The sequence below is a fragment of the Manis javanica genome, chromosome 12 (genome assembly GCF_040802235.1).
Source record: "Manis javanica isolate MJ-LG chromosome 12, MJ_LKY, whole genome shotgun sequence".
Classification (NCBI taxonomy): Eukaryota; Metazoa; Chordata; class Mammalia; order Pholidota; family Manidae; genus Manis; species Manis javanica.
Window position 1 is genome coordinate 63,903,518 of NC_133167.1, and position 13,057 is coordinate 63,916,574.

Consider the following 13,057-nt stretch of genomic DNA (forward strand, 5'->3'; position numbering starts at 1 on the left):
GGAGATAAGTCCCATTATTTCATAATCATACCTCCAGTTGATATAAAATGGTGTTATCTAGCTTTCCAATGTATCTTTTTTTTCAGATTTATTATTTAGGAACCAGTATTTTGAGGACACCAACCTGGACATATTTCTAAAAAATTATATAAGACATTGTGTTGAAAGAGGCATGCTAAAATCTGGATGACCTCACAGAATTGATCAGAGCCTCCAAATCCTGTGGGATGGACACACACACACACACTAAAACACTAGGTAGATACAGCCACTTAAGAAATATGTGGCAGTTATAAATGTCCACCCACAAAAGTGATGAAGTAGGGGCTGAGTACCATTTACCAGAGAAGCTATAGCAGGAGCATTGTATGGATGGAGTCATACCCTCTGAGCCCAGTTCTGGTCTGTCACTGAAGCACAGTTGGCTAGGTCAGACTTCTTGGCTTTAGATCCTTCTTGAACTTCCTATCTTTCTAAAGGACCTTCTGTCCGTGGTATTGGCTCCGAGGTCCTACCTACCCTGCAGCCTGCTGGGCAGCTCCAGTTCATGACCTGCCTGATGCCCCAGTCCCTGCTGCGGCCATTCCTGTGGCAACCTCACCCCACACCCTTATTTTGTTGTCCCTGAGATCAGTAGTTTCATCTTCGGCCTGACAGCATCTCTGCCATGAAGCTGCCTGGACCTTAGCTCCCAGTACATGATTTCTCAGGGGCTTCTAACCCCAATGCTTTATAATTTGAAGACAGACAATTCATGCAAATTGGCACGAAGTGTCTGCGTCTTATCTTTCTTATATAACATGGATTTAACAGAGTCCTTCTAGAGACAATGTTTTTAAGCAAAGGAATCATTTTACTAGATGAAATACCAGGAATTGGGGCAGCAGAGATGGGAAATAAGTGGGTCTTGCAATGGGTCAATGCAATACAGCAAAATAAAGTTAAAGCTTAAGGCAGATTCCCTCAGGATCCCTGAACTTGATAAATTGCCTTCTGGAATTTTATTAACTACTTTATTTTTCAGTAAGTATGCCGGATAAGTGGCTGAGACCAGCAGCTTCAAGGCCAAGAAGTAGCTCAAATGCTAACAGAATTAGCACATTCAATGGACAGGACTGCGTGCCAGTGTCTGAGAGGAACCTCTGTAGACCCTGGGATTTTCATTTGATCTTTCTGAGACACTGTACTTAGAGATATGCTCCCTGCTGTAATTTTTCTTCTCCCACACCCCCTACCTTTCTTAACTGCCTCTGTGCTTTGTTCTTATTTAAATGACTATAGTATCTGGGTCTTTCATGGGAACCGTTGGCAACTCCTTTGTAGAAGTAGGCAGAACAAAGACGGAGACGACTCCATACCCGGAAATAAGAAGCCATGGTCTGCCTCTTCATGCTGGTGGCTTCTTCGGGATGCCGTGTGACCTCCAGAGAGTCTACCTGGAGCACAGGTAGAGAGAGGTGGTTTGAAGATATAAACAATTCATTTTCCAGCTTTTCCAAAATCTGAGAGACTATTTATTTGGTCAAATATCTGAGGGGCCTTGATGTTCAGGAAACAATAGTGCACACTATGGGGAGAGATTTTAAAGACATGTAAAGGGAAAATAGAATTTGCACTCTTCGTTCACTTGACAATGACCCCTGAGAAGTAGCATATGGTCTCAGTAAAAGTCCCCATCAATGTTACCTCTCTACTTCTCCATGTTCTTATGAGCCTGTGAAGTTCTCCAATAATGTCACATGAGACCAAACTATTTCTTAAAAGGAAACTGGGCAATGACCCATGAGACTGTGTGAGGCTGCCTCTCCTGTTGCCCCCAGTTCCCACGTGCTCCCTGCAGACCATCCCCTGGGATCTACCTGTTCCTAATCATTTGTCCCAGCTCCCCAGGCTGACTAGAAGGAATTTATGAATGGAATAACTGTAGCAATCAACTACAAGCAGCCTGTGCTTTGTTACTGTACCCTACCGAAAGATCCCTGCTCCTGCACACACAAAGTGCTTGGTGTGGAGAGGGCACAGGTGGCATTTAAGCTCTGGCCTCTGCTGTGGTGGCCTCCCATCTTCTCCGAACAGGTGGCAAGGGGGTGAAGCAGAAACAGTTGAACGGGAAGATGCTGCTGTCATCACGTGTGCTCTGCTCGGTGGACTGCTGTCCAGGCAGCCACCTCCCCATGGGGTGAGGATGTTTGCAGTCTTGTTCAACAAAAGTGAAAAGAGGGTGCTGGAAGAGATGGGGATATGGGGAGGGGGAGGAATAACGTGGCTTACCTAAGTACCTCAGGGTATTTAGGGGACTGTGTGTAAAATGGAAGGAAATGCTTCTGTTGGTTTGGGTAAAGAAAACAGGTTTATTTAAGAAGGGAATAAACAGGGAGCTAAGTTAAAAAAACTAGAAAAGCAACCTTCATAGTGAGCAGGACTATGAGGGTCTCTCTCAGTGAGGTGAGGTCAGGGGCAGAGCAGCTTTCCTTTTCTAGGCTGCAAAGTGGATGCATTCCCAAAGCTGTCAGTTCATTTGTATGCAGCTGAAGCAATGTACAACTGCCTGTAGGTTTGACTTATCTATTCATTTTAATGAGAAAGAAGGAAATTAAAACTCTGTGTTGAGAAGGAGGGCTGCTGTAAAATAGAAAAGGAAAAAACACAACACACCCACCCCACCTGCAGAGACCTTACTGCACTCTCCCCACAGACATCTGCTGGGACCACGGCGATGGTTTCTTCCCACAGCTCACCCCCGTTTGGAGGACAGAGCTCAGGGCTGGTGAGATTTGAGGCCAGGCAAGAAGATCTTGGCTGGGGTCTGCCTTCAGCCAATGTATAAATTCTGGGAGTTTTCTTGAACAAATTTTTTTCTCTTTATTTTCTTCCTCCTCTGACTTTACCTTCACACACACACACACACACACACACACACACACACACGCACAATTTGTGGGAATTTCTTCAATATTTTTTTTTTATTGAGATCCTCCCTGAAGAACCCCATCCCGTTTTGAACCTTGCTTTTCCTCCTTCATTTCCCTGTCTTTTTATTCAAATCACTTTGAGGAACATTTAGGGGAGTACGAAGTGCCAGCCTCTCAGGCTCTAGGGCATTAGAGCATCCATACTTCCCTGAGTAGGGGTTACCTGTTACCCTCCTTCAGAACATACAATGGGGAGAGATTTTAAAGACATTTGAGAAATTAACAGTTTAGTGATTAGAAAATGCTTATATATATTACTTCTGCTGTGACATAATTTAAAAGGTATAATATATATTGTTTCAAGATTAGTACACATCCCCAGTAGCAAATTGAAAAATACATAAGAAAGCAGTAATTTTCATTCCCAAAGTTATAAGGCTGGTGAGCTCCCCTGTCTAATCATCCAGCATAACTTTAAGTTCTGTCTTTGTATTTACAAACTGACTCTTGGGAAGTAAGTAGAAACCTGTTCTCTGTTATATACCATCTCGAAATGCTAATGCTTGTCTGAAGTTTACCATATACATATTTAATATTGTATTTCTAATATCGGGGTATTTTCTAATTTAAGACTTTGGAAATGTCTCGGGTTAGTTAAGGGTCTCTGGCATAGTCACAAGGTTCTCCTGAACATGGAGTGGATCTAAAAGACGAAATTTTGGACAAGGGACATATGAGGAGGTGACTCTCTGGCCCTTCAAACTAGAAGACCTCTATCTCTACCAGCCCTATGGTGAACTCCAATGAACTACAAAAAATCAAAACCAAAAGAGGTGAGAAGGTTGTTGTATAACCTAGGAATTTGTTTTTTTGAGCTAATTTAGTTAATTGTAGTCCCACTTTATTTAATTAAAAATAAAAGTCTCTTAGAAGCAATTCAGAGTAGGTTCTATTACGGGCATCATCTAGCAAATAATTTTCCCCAAAGGTGGGGATATCGCAAGAAAAACACAGTCCTCTCCAAAGTACTTATAATTTTTACCTCAAACAGGTGCAAAAGAGACTAGAAAAGCTTTCCTAGGCTCAGGGGTTATGAACTATAGGGCAGAGAATTTTGGAAACGGGCACACCTGGTTCAAATTCTGGTTCTTCCATTTATTAGATGTGTGGCCTTGGGCTTGTTAGCTTCTCAAAGCCTCTGCTTTCCTCTTTAGTAAAATTGGTTAGTAAAAACCATTGCCTTGTGTTTGCATAAGAAGTAACATCAGTTCTCCCTCCATCATTACCATGCTTGATTTAGTTTTAGTTGAGTGATCAATTTCAAGGATGCAGGATTTTCTTCTATGGCAGAAGGCAAGTACTAACATCAGTGCAGCACAGCAAGGAGGCCTTTCTATTTACAGGCAGAGAAAATACTTCCAGTGAAACCAATTTCAAATTGATCAGCAGAATCGATATTCTGGTGAAAGCATTGTCTGTCTAACCCAGTGCACCTTTCTCCTACAACCCAATTTATGCAAGTCAGCCGGAGCTGAGCAAGCGTGTTTTCTGCCTACGTGACAACTGTCCAGCCCAACTCCTTCTGAGAGGCGCTGGTCAGCCTTTAAACTTGTCATGAGTAAGCTTTACAAGTCATGATACAGACCTCCAAGTCCACAGGAATTGAGCTCTCATATACATATGGACTCCACACATGGAGTTTTAGATGGTCATCAAAATATGAGTCATAAAACATTGATTGTTTCTTATGTGAAATCACAATACTAGCCACTTTGCCTATATTATGTCATTGAATTTTCAAAATGATCCTATGAGGTAAGTACTATTATTATTTCTATTCTACACATGGGGAAGTTAAGGCTCAAAGATTTTAGGTAAATCTCCCATGGTCTTGCAGCTAGTAATTGGCCATGCCTACATCTTAACCCAGTTCTGATTCCAAAATCTTACTTCTTAAACATTACATACTGCCTTTCTATGTGGTTTGATATAACTTATAAAGTCACTCTGAAAGCATGGTATTGTTAAAAAGCTTTGCTCATCTGTCAACTAAATTTACTCTCTGAAAGAGACACAGAGTCCGAAAAGTCTCATAAATCATCTAGGCTTCAACAATAAATGAAAAACTGGAGGATTTTTTCCTGGTCTCAGTAAATGACCACTATTTGCATCCTGAAGCCTCAGAAGTGCTTATATTTGCTTCTCAAAAATACTTTTTGTCAAGAATTTTTACTGCTAACAAGTAACTCATCCATCCCAAAGGAAAAAATATTCCCTCTCAAAAGCCTCCATAGCCCTAAATGGGGAAGCAAGACTGGCACTGACACTTGGTCCAGAGTTGGGGTACTGAATGCTGGAGGCCAGCTTCCTAGGAGGCCACCTCTGTTGTTTTACTTCAAATAAAGAGAGTTTGGGGTTTGTTTTTTTTCTGTTGTCACCCTTCTTAATTGTCGATGCCTTAATAAGAACTTCCAACTCATTTACTTTTCCAATAAAAATGAATCTCTAGTCATTTTCATCTCACCTTTATACATTGTTATTATTATGCTGATGTAAACACATGTCACATACTGGAGGGCATACTTTTCACATAGGCAGGAACTGAACAACAGCAGGCAGTGCAGGGAGGGAGGTAACACTTTGCTGATATTCTGGGTGTAGAAGGCAGGCTCATGGGACCTGGCAGAGTCCAGTAGCCAACAAATCAAATTGGAGAAAGGGAGGTAATGTAGGCTAATAGAGGGTATTACACAGGAAACTTTAATCTTTTAGTGTCATGATCACTTCTGGAATCTGGTAGAAGCCAGTGACTCCAAAAAAACAGATATACGGTTGATTTGCATTATTTGTGGATTCTATATTTCTTAATTTGCCTACTTGCTAAAATTTATTTGTAACCCCCAAATCAATACTCACAGTGCTTCATGGTCAATCATAGCCACGCAGAATGGTGAAAAGTCTGAGTGACAGACACACCCCAAGCTAAGGCTGAACAGGTAACACTCTGCCATCTTGTTTTAGCTCTTATGCTGTAAATAAATGTCTTTTCCCATTTTTTTGCATTGTTGTGTTTTTGGCTGGTGATTTCCCTGTTTATAATGGCCTCCGAGCATAGGGCTAAAGTGCTGTCTAGTGTTTCTATGTGCAAGAAGGCTGCAGTGTGCCTCTTGAAGAATATGTGTGTGTGATAAGCTTTGTTTGGGGAAGAGTTATAGCACTGTTGCCTTTGAGTTCAATGACACAAATACTGTAATAGAAATACTCTTTTATATAAAGAAATGCTGTATATAATTATATACTGTATATAATGCTGTATATAATATATTTGAAACATATATTAAAGTAGATGTCTTTAAGTAGAAATACACACAAAACAAGATTATGTAATAACTGGTTGACAAAAATGTTGTAACTGGAGTTGCTGGAACCTGTGTATTTCCTTTAGGAGCATGTACTGATTCAGTGTTCACAGGATCTTTATAGAACAGAAGTTTCACAAATAATGAGAATCAACTGTATTAAACACAAACAAAATTTTACATGTAATATCAAGCTCTCAGAATCACTAAAACTCCTATGTAAATCTCTTCTAATGGCCCATAGAATTCATATTAAGTAGTCTTAGTATCTTGCCACAAATTCACAAGGTTGAAAAGTAGAATATTACACTTGGTTGTAATAGCAATATGGACATAAAAATTATTGTTAACAAAATATCTGAGTCCCTGTTATGTGCAGTAAGTCTTTTATTCTCAGAGGAAATAAGTATAGATATGTATGTCTGTATCAATTTTGGGATAATATTCAACAGTATTATGTGTGGCTGAATTGCTTTTTCTTTATTAAATAAATTATTTACTATTCAATATAAACAAAAAGATCATAAACCTCACATATATGACTTATTTATTTTATTACTCTACCACCTTCAAGATAATTGTTTTTTGTGTCTGTATATACAATGAACATTAACGAGCCAGTTCTGATATCCCTGTTCACCTGGAAGAATGGAAAATTTAAAGAATTTTACACCAGGATATTTATTAATGCTTCTAATATCCCTGCTTTGCAGGGACTAGGGTTCCACTCACTTTTCAGAGGACAAAGCACCACTGTAAGACATGGTTTGATTTCTTTCCTCCCTGCTGACTCCACTTGGCCCCTGTATTCCTCCTCTGTAGGTTGGTGACAGCCTCAAGGAAAAAAGCTTTATCTCATCCTGGATGGACTTTATTTTCAAGCGTCATTATTTTGGATCTTAAGTGATCATTCTGAGAATGGTGAAAGGGTCCCGAATATGTCACAGTGGCACAGCAATTATTTTGAGATGAAGACATTTGTGAATCAACAGTTGCAAGAAGCTTTTTCTGAACTCCCCTTATCTGCCTAAAAATGGAGCTTCCCTAAAGAACCCAACTGTCATAAATCCCCTCCATGGCACTTTTATAGGCAGGGAAGATTGGCTTCTGTCATTGCAGATGACAAGTAAGCACTGGGATAAGAAATCACCTTAACAGACATTGTCACAGAACCATCATACCTCCCACCTGTTCTAAGGGATCATTAATTTTTCCCCAAAGTCATTTTCTCTCCCATTAGTGCCTTTCTCCCCCTGTTCATCCCCTTTTAAGATGGTATATAAACTGCAAATTCTAACTGCCCCTGACTTACTTTTTCTGGTGAACTCCTGTATGTACATGATAAAAATATGTTTTTTCTCTGGCCTGTCAGGTTTAGTTTAATTCATGGTCCACTAAGCTAAATTTAAGAGAGTACAAAAAGGTTTTCTTCACTAACACAGGATTCTAATGATTCCAGGATGTTGTTTCAAATTTCCTTACCCCTGATTTCCTAAATGCCCTCTATCTCATTACCAGACTGCCTGGTAGTGGGCCATACCAAGGAAACTACTGCTTCCCTCCCTGGGATTATCCCCAGGGCAGGAGCACCCCGCGGCTCACATTATTCTGGATACAAGCTGGCAGCTCACCTTGGCTTTCCCGGCACTGAGAGGCGGAGGCGAAGGCCTTGAGGATGCTGGTATCCTGGCTTTTGTCTGGGCAAAGTTACCTGAACAAAAAGACAAATACGTTAAAGTGCAGGAAAAGTTAAGGAATAGGATTATGAGTAACTTCCTCCTAGTGTCCTTGTATTTTTTTTTTTTTTGAGAGGGCATCTCTCATATTTATTGATCAAATGGTTGTTAACAACAATAAAATTCAGTATAGGGGGGTCAATGCTCAATGTACAATCATTAATCCATCTCAAGCCTAATTCTCGTCAGTCTCCAATCTTCTGAAGCATAACGAACAAGTTCTTACATGGTGAATGAATTCTTACATAGTGAATAAATTCTTACATGGTGAACAGTACAAGGGCATTCATCACAGAAACTTTCGGTTTTGATCACGCATTATGACCTATAAACAATCAGGTCAAATATGAATATTCGTTTGATTTTTGTACTTGATTTATATGTTGATCCCATATTTCTCCCTTTATTATTATTATTATTTTTATTTTTAATAAAATGCTGAAGTGGTAGGTAGATGCAAGATAAAGGTAGAAAACATAGTTTAGTGCTGTAAGAGGGCAAATGTAGATGATCAGATGATCAGGTGTGTGCCTATTGACTAAGTATTAATCCAGGCTAGACAAGGGCAGCAAAACATCCACAGATGCAGAAGATTTCTCTCAAAGCAGGGGGGGTGAGGTTCTGAGCCTCACCTCTGTTGATCCCCAAATTCTCACCTGATGGCCCCCCTGCGACTGTGCCTGTCTTAGGTTGTTCCTCCCTTGAGGAATCTTACCGTCTCTGGCTAACCAGTCATCTTCCGGGGCCATACAGGGAAATGTAAAGTTGGTAAGTGAGAGAGAAGCCATATTGTTTGCAAAGGTTAGCTTTTTACTTCTTTGCAGATTTATGCCCTGTGGCTTCTATGCCCAGCACTTGTCTCGAGGTATCTTTACCACCTGGAGGAATTATGATACTCGGTAAATTCGATATGAGGCACGAATTCTATTTAAGGTTTGTAATTAGGAAGGAAGAAGAAAAGCTATAGATGTAGCATATGAAGGAAACTTGGGAGGATTGATTATTTCTTTGACATATCTTCTTGTATAGTACCTTAAGTATGTATAGGTTTTAAACTACTAACTAATTTGCACACACATATTAACATAATAGGAATACGGTGACATAAACAAAGCAAATCTATAATTACCAGCCATCTCCAGTGAAGCCAAGAAAACCATTTAGGCACCCTAGGCATTTGTGAAAATTTATCTATGATATGATGGATATTGTCCAACTGTACTTGAACCATCAGACAAATTAAAGCAGCCCATTTCTGGGATCTGTTCATTTCTGGGATATGTTCTTTTAACCATAGATAGTCTATAGTCATGAGATTTTGGGGTGCTACAACTTGCACCCCTCCCAACTCCTGGTTGAGTTCCAACAGTACAGATCCAGTCAAATTCGTTGTCTCACTGTATGCACATGCCAGCCTAGACATCTCCCTCCTCCTTCTTATGGCAAGTCCAGGAGACGGTGGGCTGGATGCAGCCACAACCGCAGCATCGTCCGGATCCCTGTGGAGGCTTTTTGATGATCATCCCCTGGCACGAGTCCTCCAGAGAGTGCTGATGCCGGAAGCTCCTCCTCATATCGTATCTTAGTTCATTTTCTGGGTATCCAAGCTAGGCCTTGATCTTCTGCGTAGAAACAAACAGACCCTTTGCCCACACTTTGACATGCCCTCTATACCACTGTGCAGAACTCATTGGAGGTCAGCACACAGTAACTGCTTTCTTTTTTTTTTTTAATTAAGAGAAAGGAATATTATCAGAAAAGAGTACCTCCATAGCTGATCATCTGACACCCTTTAAGTGATCAACATTAAGGATATTTAAAGCATGCGTTGATCTTTGATTTACCAATAGTTTTATCCTGTTAAGGAGTAATCCCCCTTTTCTTTCTTTCTTTCTTTTTTTTTTAAAATTTTTAATCTACACTTACCTGAAGAATACTATGTTTACTATGCTCTCCCCTATATCAGGTCCCCCCTAACAACCACATTACGGTTACTGTCCATTAGCTTAGCAAAATGTGGTAGAGTCACTACTTGTCCTCTCTGTGTTGTGCAGCCCACCCTCCCCTTTCTCCCTCCCCCCCATGCATGCTAATCTTAATACCCCCCTTCTTCTTCCCCCCCCTTATCCCTCCCTGCCCACCCATCCTCCCCAGTTCCTTTCCCTTTGGTACCTGTTAGTCCATTTTTGGGTTCTGTAATTCTGCTGCTGTTTTGTTCCTTCAGTTTTTCCTTTGTTCCTATACTCCTCAGATGAGTGAAATCATTTGGTATTTCTCTTTCTCCGCTTGGCTTATTTCACTGAGCATAATACTCTCCAGCTCCATCCATGTTGCTGCAAATGGTTGGATTTTTCCACTTCTTATGGCTGAGTAGTATTCCATTGTGTATATGTACCACATCTTCTTTATCCATTCATCTACAGATGGACATTTAGGTTGCTTCCAATTCTTGGCTATTGTAAATAGTGCTGCGATAAACATAGGAGTGCATCTGTCTTTCTCAAACTTGATTGCTGCGTTCTTAGGGTAAATTCCTAGGAGTGGAATTCCTGGGTCAAATGGTAGGTCTGTTTTGAGCATTTTGATGCACCTCCATACTGCTTTCCACAATGGTTGAACTAATTTACATTCCCACCAGCAGTGTAGGAGGGTTCCCCTTTCTCCACAGCCTCGCCAACATTTGTTGTTGTTTGTCTTTTGGATGGCAGCTATCCTTACTGGTGTGAGGTGATACCTCATTGTAGTTTTAATTTGCATTTCTCTGATAATTAGCGATGTGGAGCATCTTTTCATGTGTCTCTTGGCCATCTGTATTTCTTTTTTGGAGAACTGTCTGTTCAGTTCCTCTGCCCATTTTTTAATTGGGTTATTTGTTTTTTGTTTGTTGAGGCGTGTGAGCTCTTTATATATTCTGGACGTCAAGCCTTTATCAGATCTGTCATTTTCAAATATATTCTCCCATACTGTAGGGTTCCTTTTTGTTCTATTGATGGTGTCTTTCGCTGTACAGAAGCTTTTCAGCTTAATGTAGTCCCACTTGCTCATTTTTGCTGTTGTTTTCCTTGCCCGGGGAGATATGTTCAAGAAGAGATCACTCATGTTTATATCTAAGAGGTTTTTGCCTATGTTTTTTTCCAAGAGTTTAATGGTTTCGTGACTTACATTCAGGTCTTTGATCCATTTTGAGTTTACCTTTGTATATGGGGTTAGACAATGGTCCAGTTTCATTCTCCTACATGTAGCTGTCCAGTTTTGCCAGCACCATCTGTTGAAGAGACTGTCATTTTGCCATTGTATGTCCATGGCTCCTTTATCAAATATTAATTGACCATATATGTTTGGGTTAATTTCTGGGGTCTCTAATCTGTTCCACTGGTCTGTGGCTCTGTTCTTGTGCCAGTACCAAATTGTCTTGATTACTAAGGCTTTGTAGTAGAGCTTGAAGTTGGGGAGTGAGATCCCCCCTACTTTATTCTTCTTTTTTAGGATTGCTTTGGCTATTCGGGGTCTTTGGTGTTTCCATATGAATTTTTGAATTATTTGTTCCAATTCATTGAAGAATGTTGCTGGTAATTTGAGAGGGATTGCATCAAATTTGTATATTGCTTTCGACAGGATGGCCATTTTGACGATATTAATTCTTCCTAGCCATGAGCATGGGATGAGTTTCCATTTATTAGTGTCCCCTTTAATTTCTCTTAAGAGTGACTTGTAGTTTTCAGAGTATAAGTCTTTCACTTCCTTGGTTAGGTTTATTCCTAGGTATTTTATTCTTTTTGATGCAATGGTGAATGGAATTGTTTTCCTGATTTCTCTTTCTATTGATTCGTTGTTAGTGTATAGGAAAGCTACAGATTTCTGTGTGTTGATTTTGTATCCTGCAACTTTGCTGTATTCCGATATCAGTTCTAGTAGTTTTGGAGTGGAGTCTTTAGGGTTTTTTATGTACAGTATCATATCATCTGCAAATAGTGACAGTTTAACTTCTTCTTTACCAATCTGGATTCCTTGTATTTCTTTGTTTTGTCTGATTGCCGTGGCTAGGACCTCCAGTACTATGTTAAATAACAGTGGGGAGAGTGGGCATCCCTGTCTGGTTCCCGATCTCAGTGGAAATGCTTTCAGCTTCTCGCTGTTCAGTATAATGCTGGCTGTGGGTTTATCATATATGGCCTTTATTATGTTGAGGTACTTGCCCTCTATTCCCATTTTGCTGAGAGTTTTTATCATGAATGGATGTTGAATTTTGTCAAATGCTTTTTCAGCATCTATGGAGATGATCATGTGGTTTTTGTCTTTCTTTTTGTTGATGTGGTGGATGATGTTGATGGATTTTCGAATGTTGTACCATCCTTGCATCCCTGGGATGAACCCCACTTGGTCATGGTGTATGATCCTTTTGATATACTGTTGAATTCTGTTTGCTAATATTTTATTGAGTATTTTTGCATCTACATTCATCAGGGATATTGGTCTGTAATTTTCTTTTTTGGTGGGGTCTTTTCCTGGTTTTGGTATTAGGGTGATGTTGGCTTCATAGAATGAGTTTGGGAGTATTCCCTCTTCTTGTATTTTGTGGAACACTTTAAGGAGAATGGGTATTATGTCTTCTCTGTGTGTCTGATAAAATTCCGAGGTAAATCCGTCCGGCCCCGGGGTTTTGTTCTTGGGTAGTTTTTTGATTACTGTTTCAATTTCTTTGCTTGTAATTGGTTTGTTTAACTTTTGTGTTTCTTCCTTGGTCAGTCTTGGGAGGTTGTATTTTTCTAGGAAGTTGTCCATTTCTTCTAGGTTTTCCAGCTTGTTGGCATATAGGTTTTCATAGTAGTCTTTAATAATTCTTTGTATTTCTGTGGAGTCTGTCGTGATTTTTCCATTCTCATTTCTGATTATGTTGATTTGTGTTGACTCTCTTTTTCTCTTAATAAGTTGGGCTAGAGGCTTATCTATTTTGTTTATTTTCTCAAAGAACCAGCTCTTGGTTTCGTTGATTTTTGCTATTGTTTTATTCTTCTCAATTTTGTTTATTTCTTCTCTGATCTTTATTATG

General features: G+C 39.9%; 1 protein-coding gene across 4 annotated transcripts in view; it reads right to left on the reverse strand.

Annotated features, from left to right (window-relative positions):
• MYO3B (myosin IIIB) overlaps positions 1–13,057 on the reverse strand; it is a 462,595-nt gene that overhangs the window by 185,431 nt on the left and 264,107 nt on the right. For 3 of the 4 annotated variants that reach the window (XM_073218711.1, XM_073218709.1, XM_073218710.1), the window contains 2 exons: positions 7,903–7,982; positions 1,359–1,436 (listed from right to left, as the gene is read on the reverse strand). In XM_073218711.1, coding sequence (XP_073074812.1) covers positions 1,359–1,436; positions 7,903–7,982 — 158 coding nt within the window. Of the gene's footprint in view, positions 1–1,358; positions 1,437–1,969; positions 2,179–7,902; positions 7,983–13,057 lie in introns of those variants that run through there. The other variant, XM_073218712.1, reaches the window with a different exon arrangement.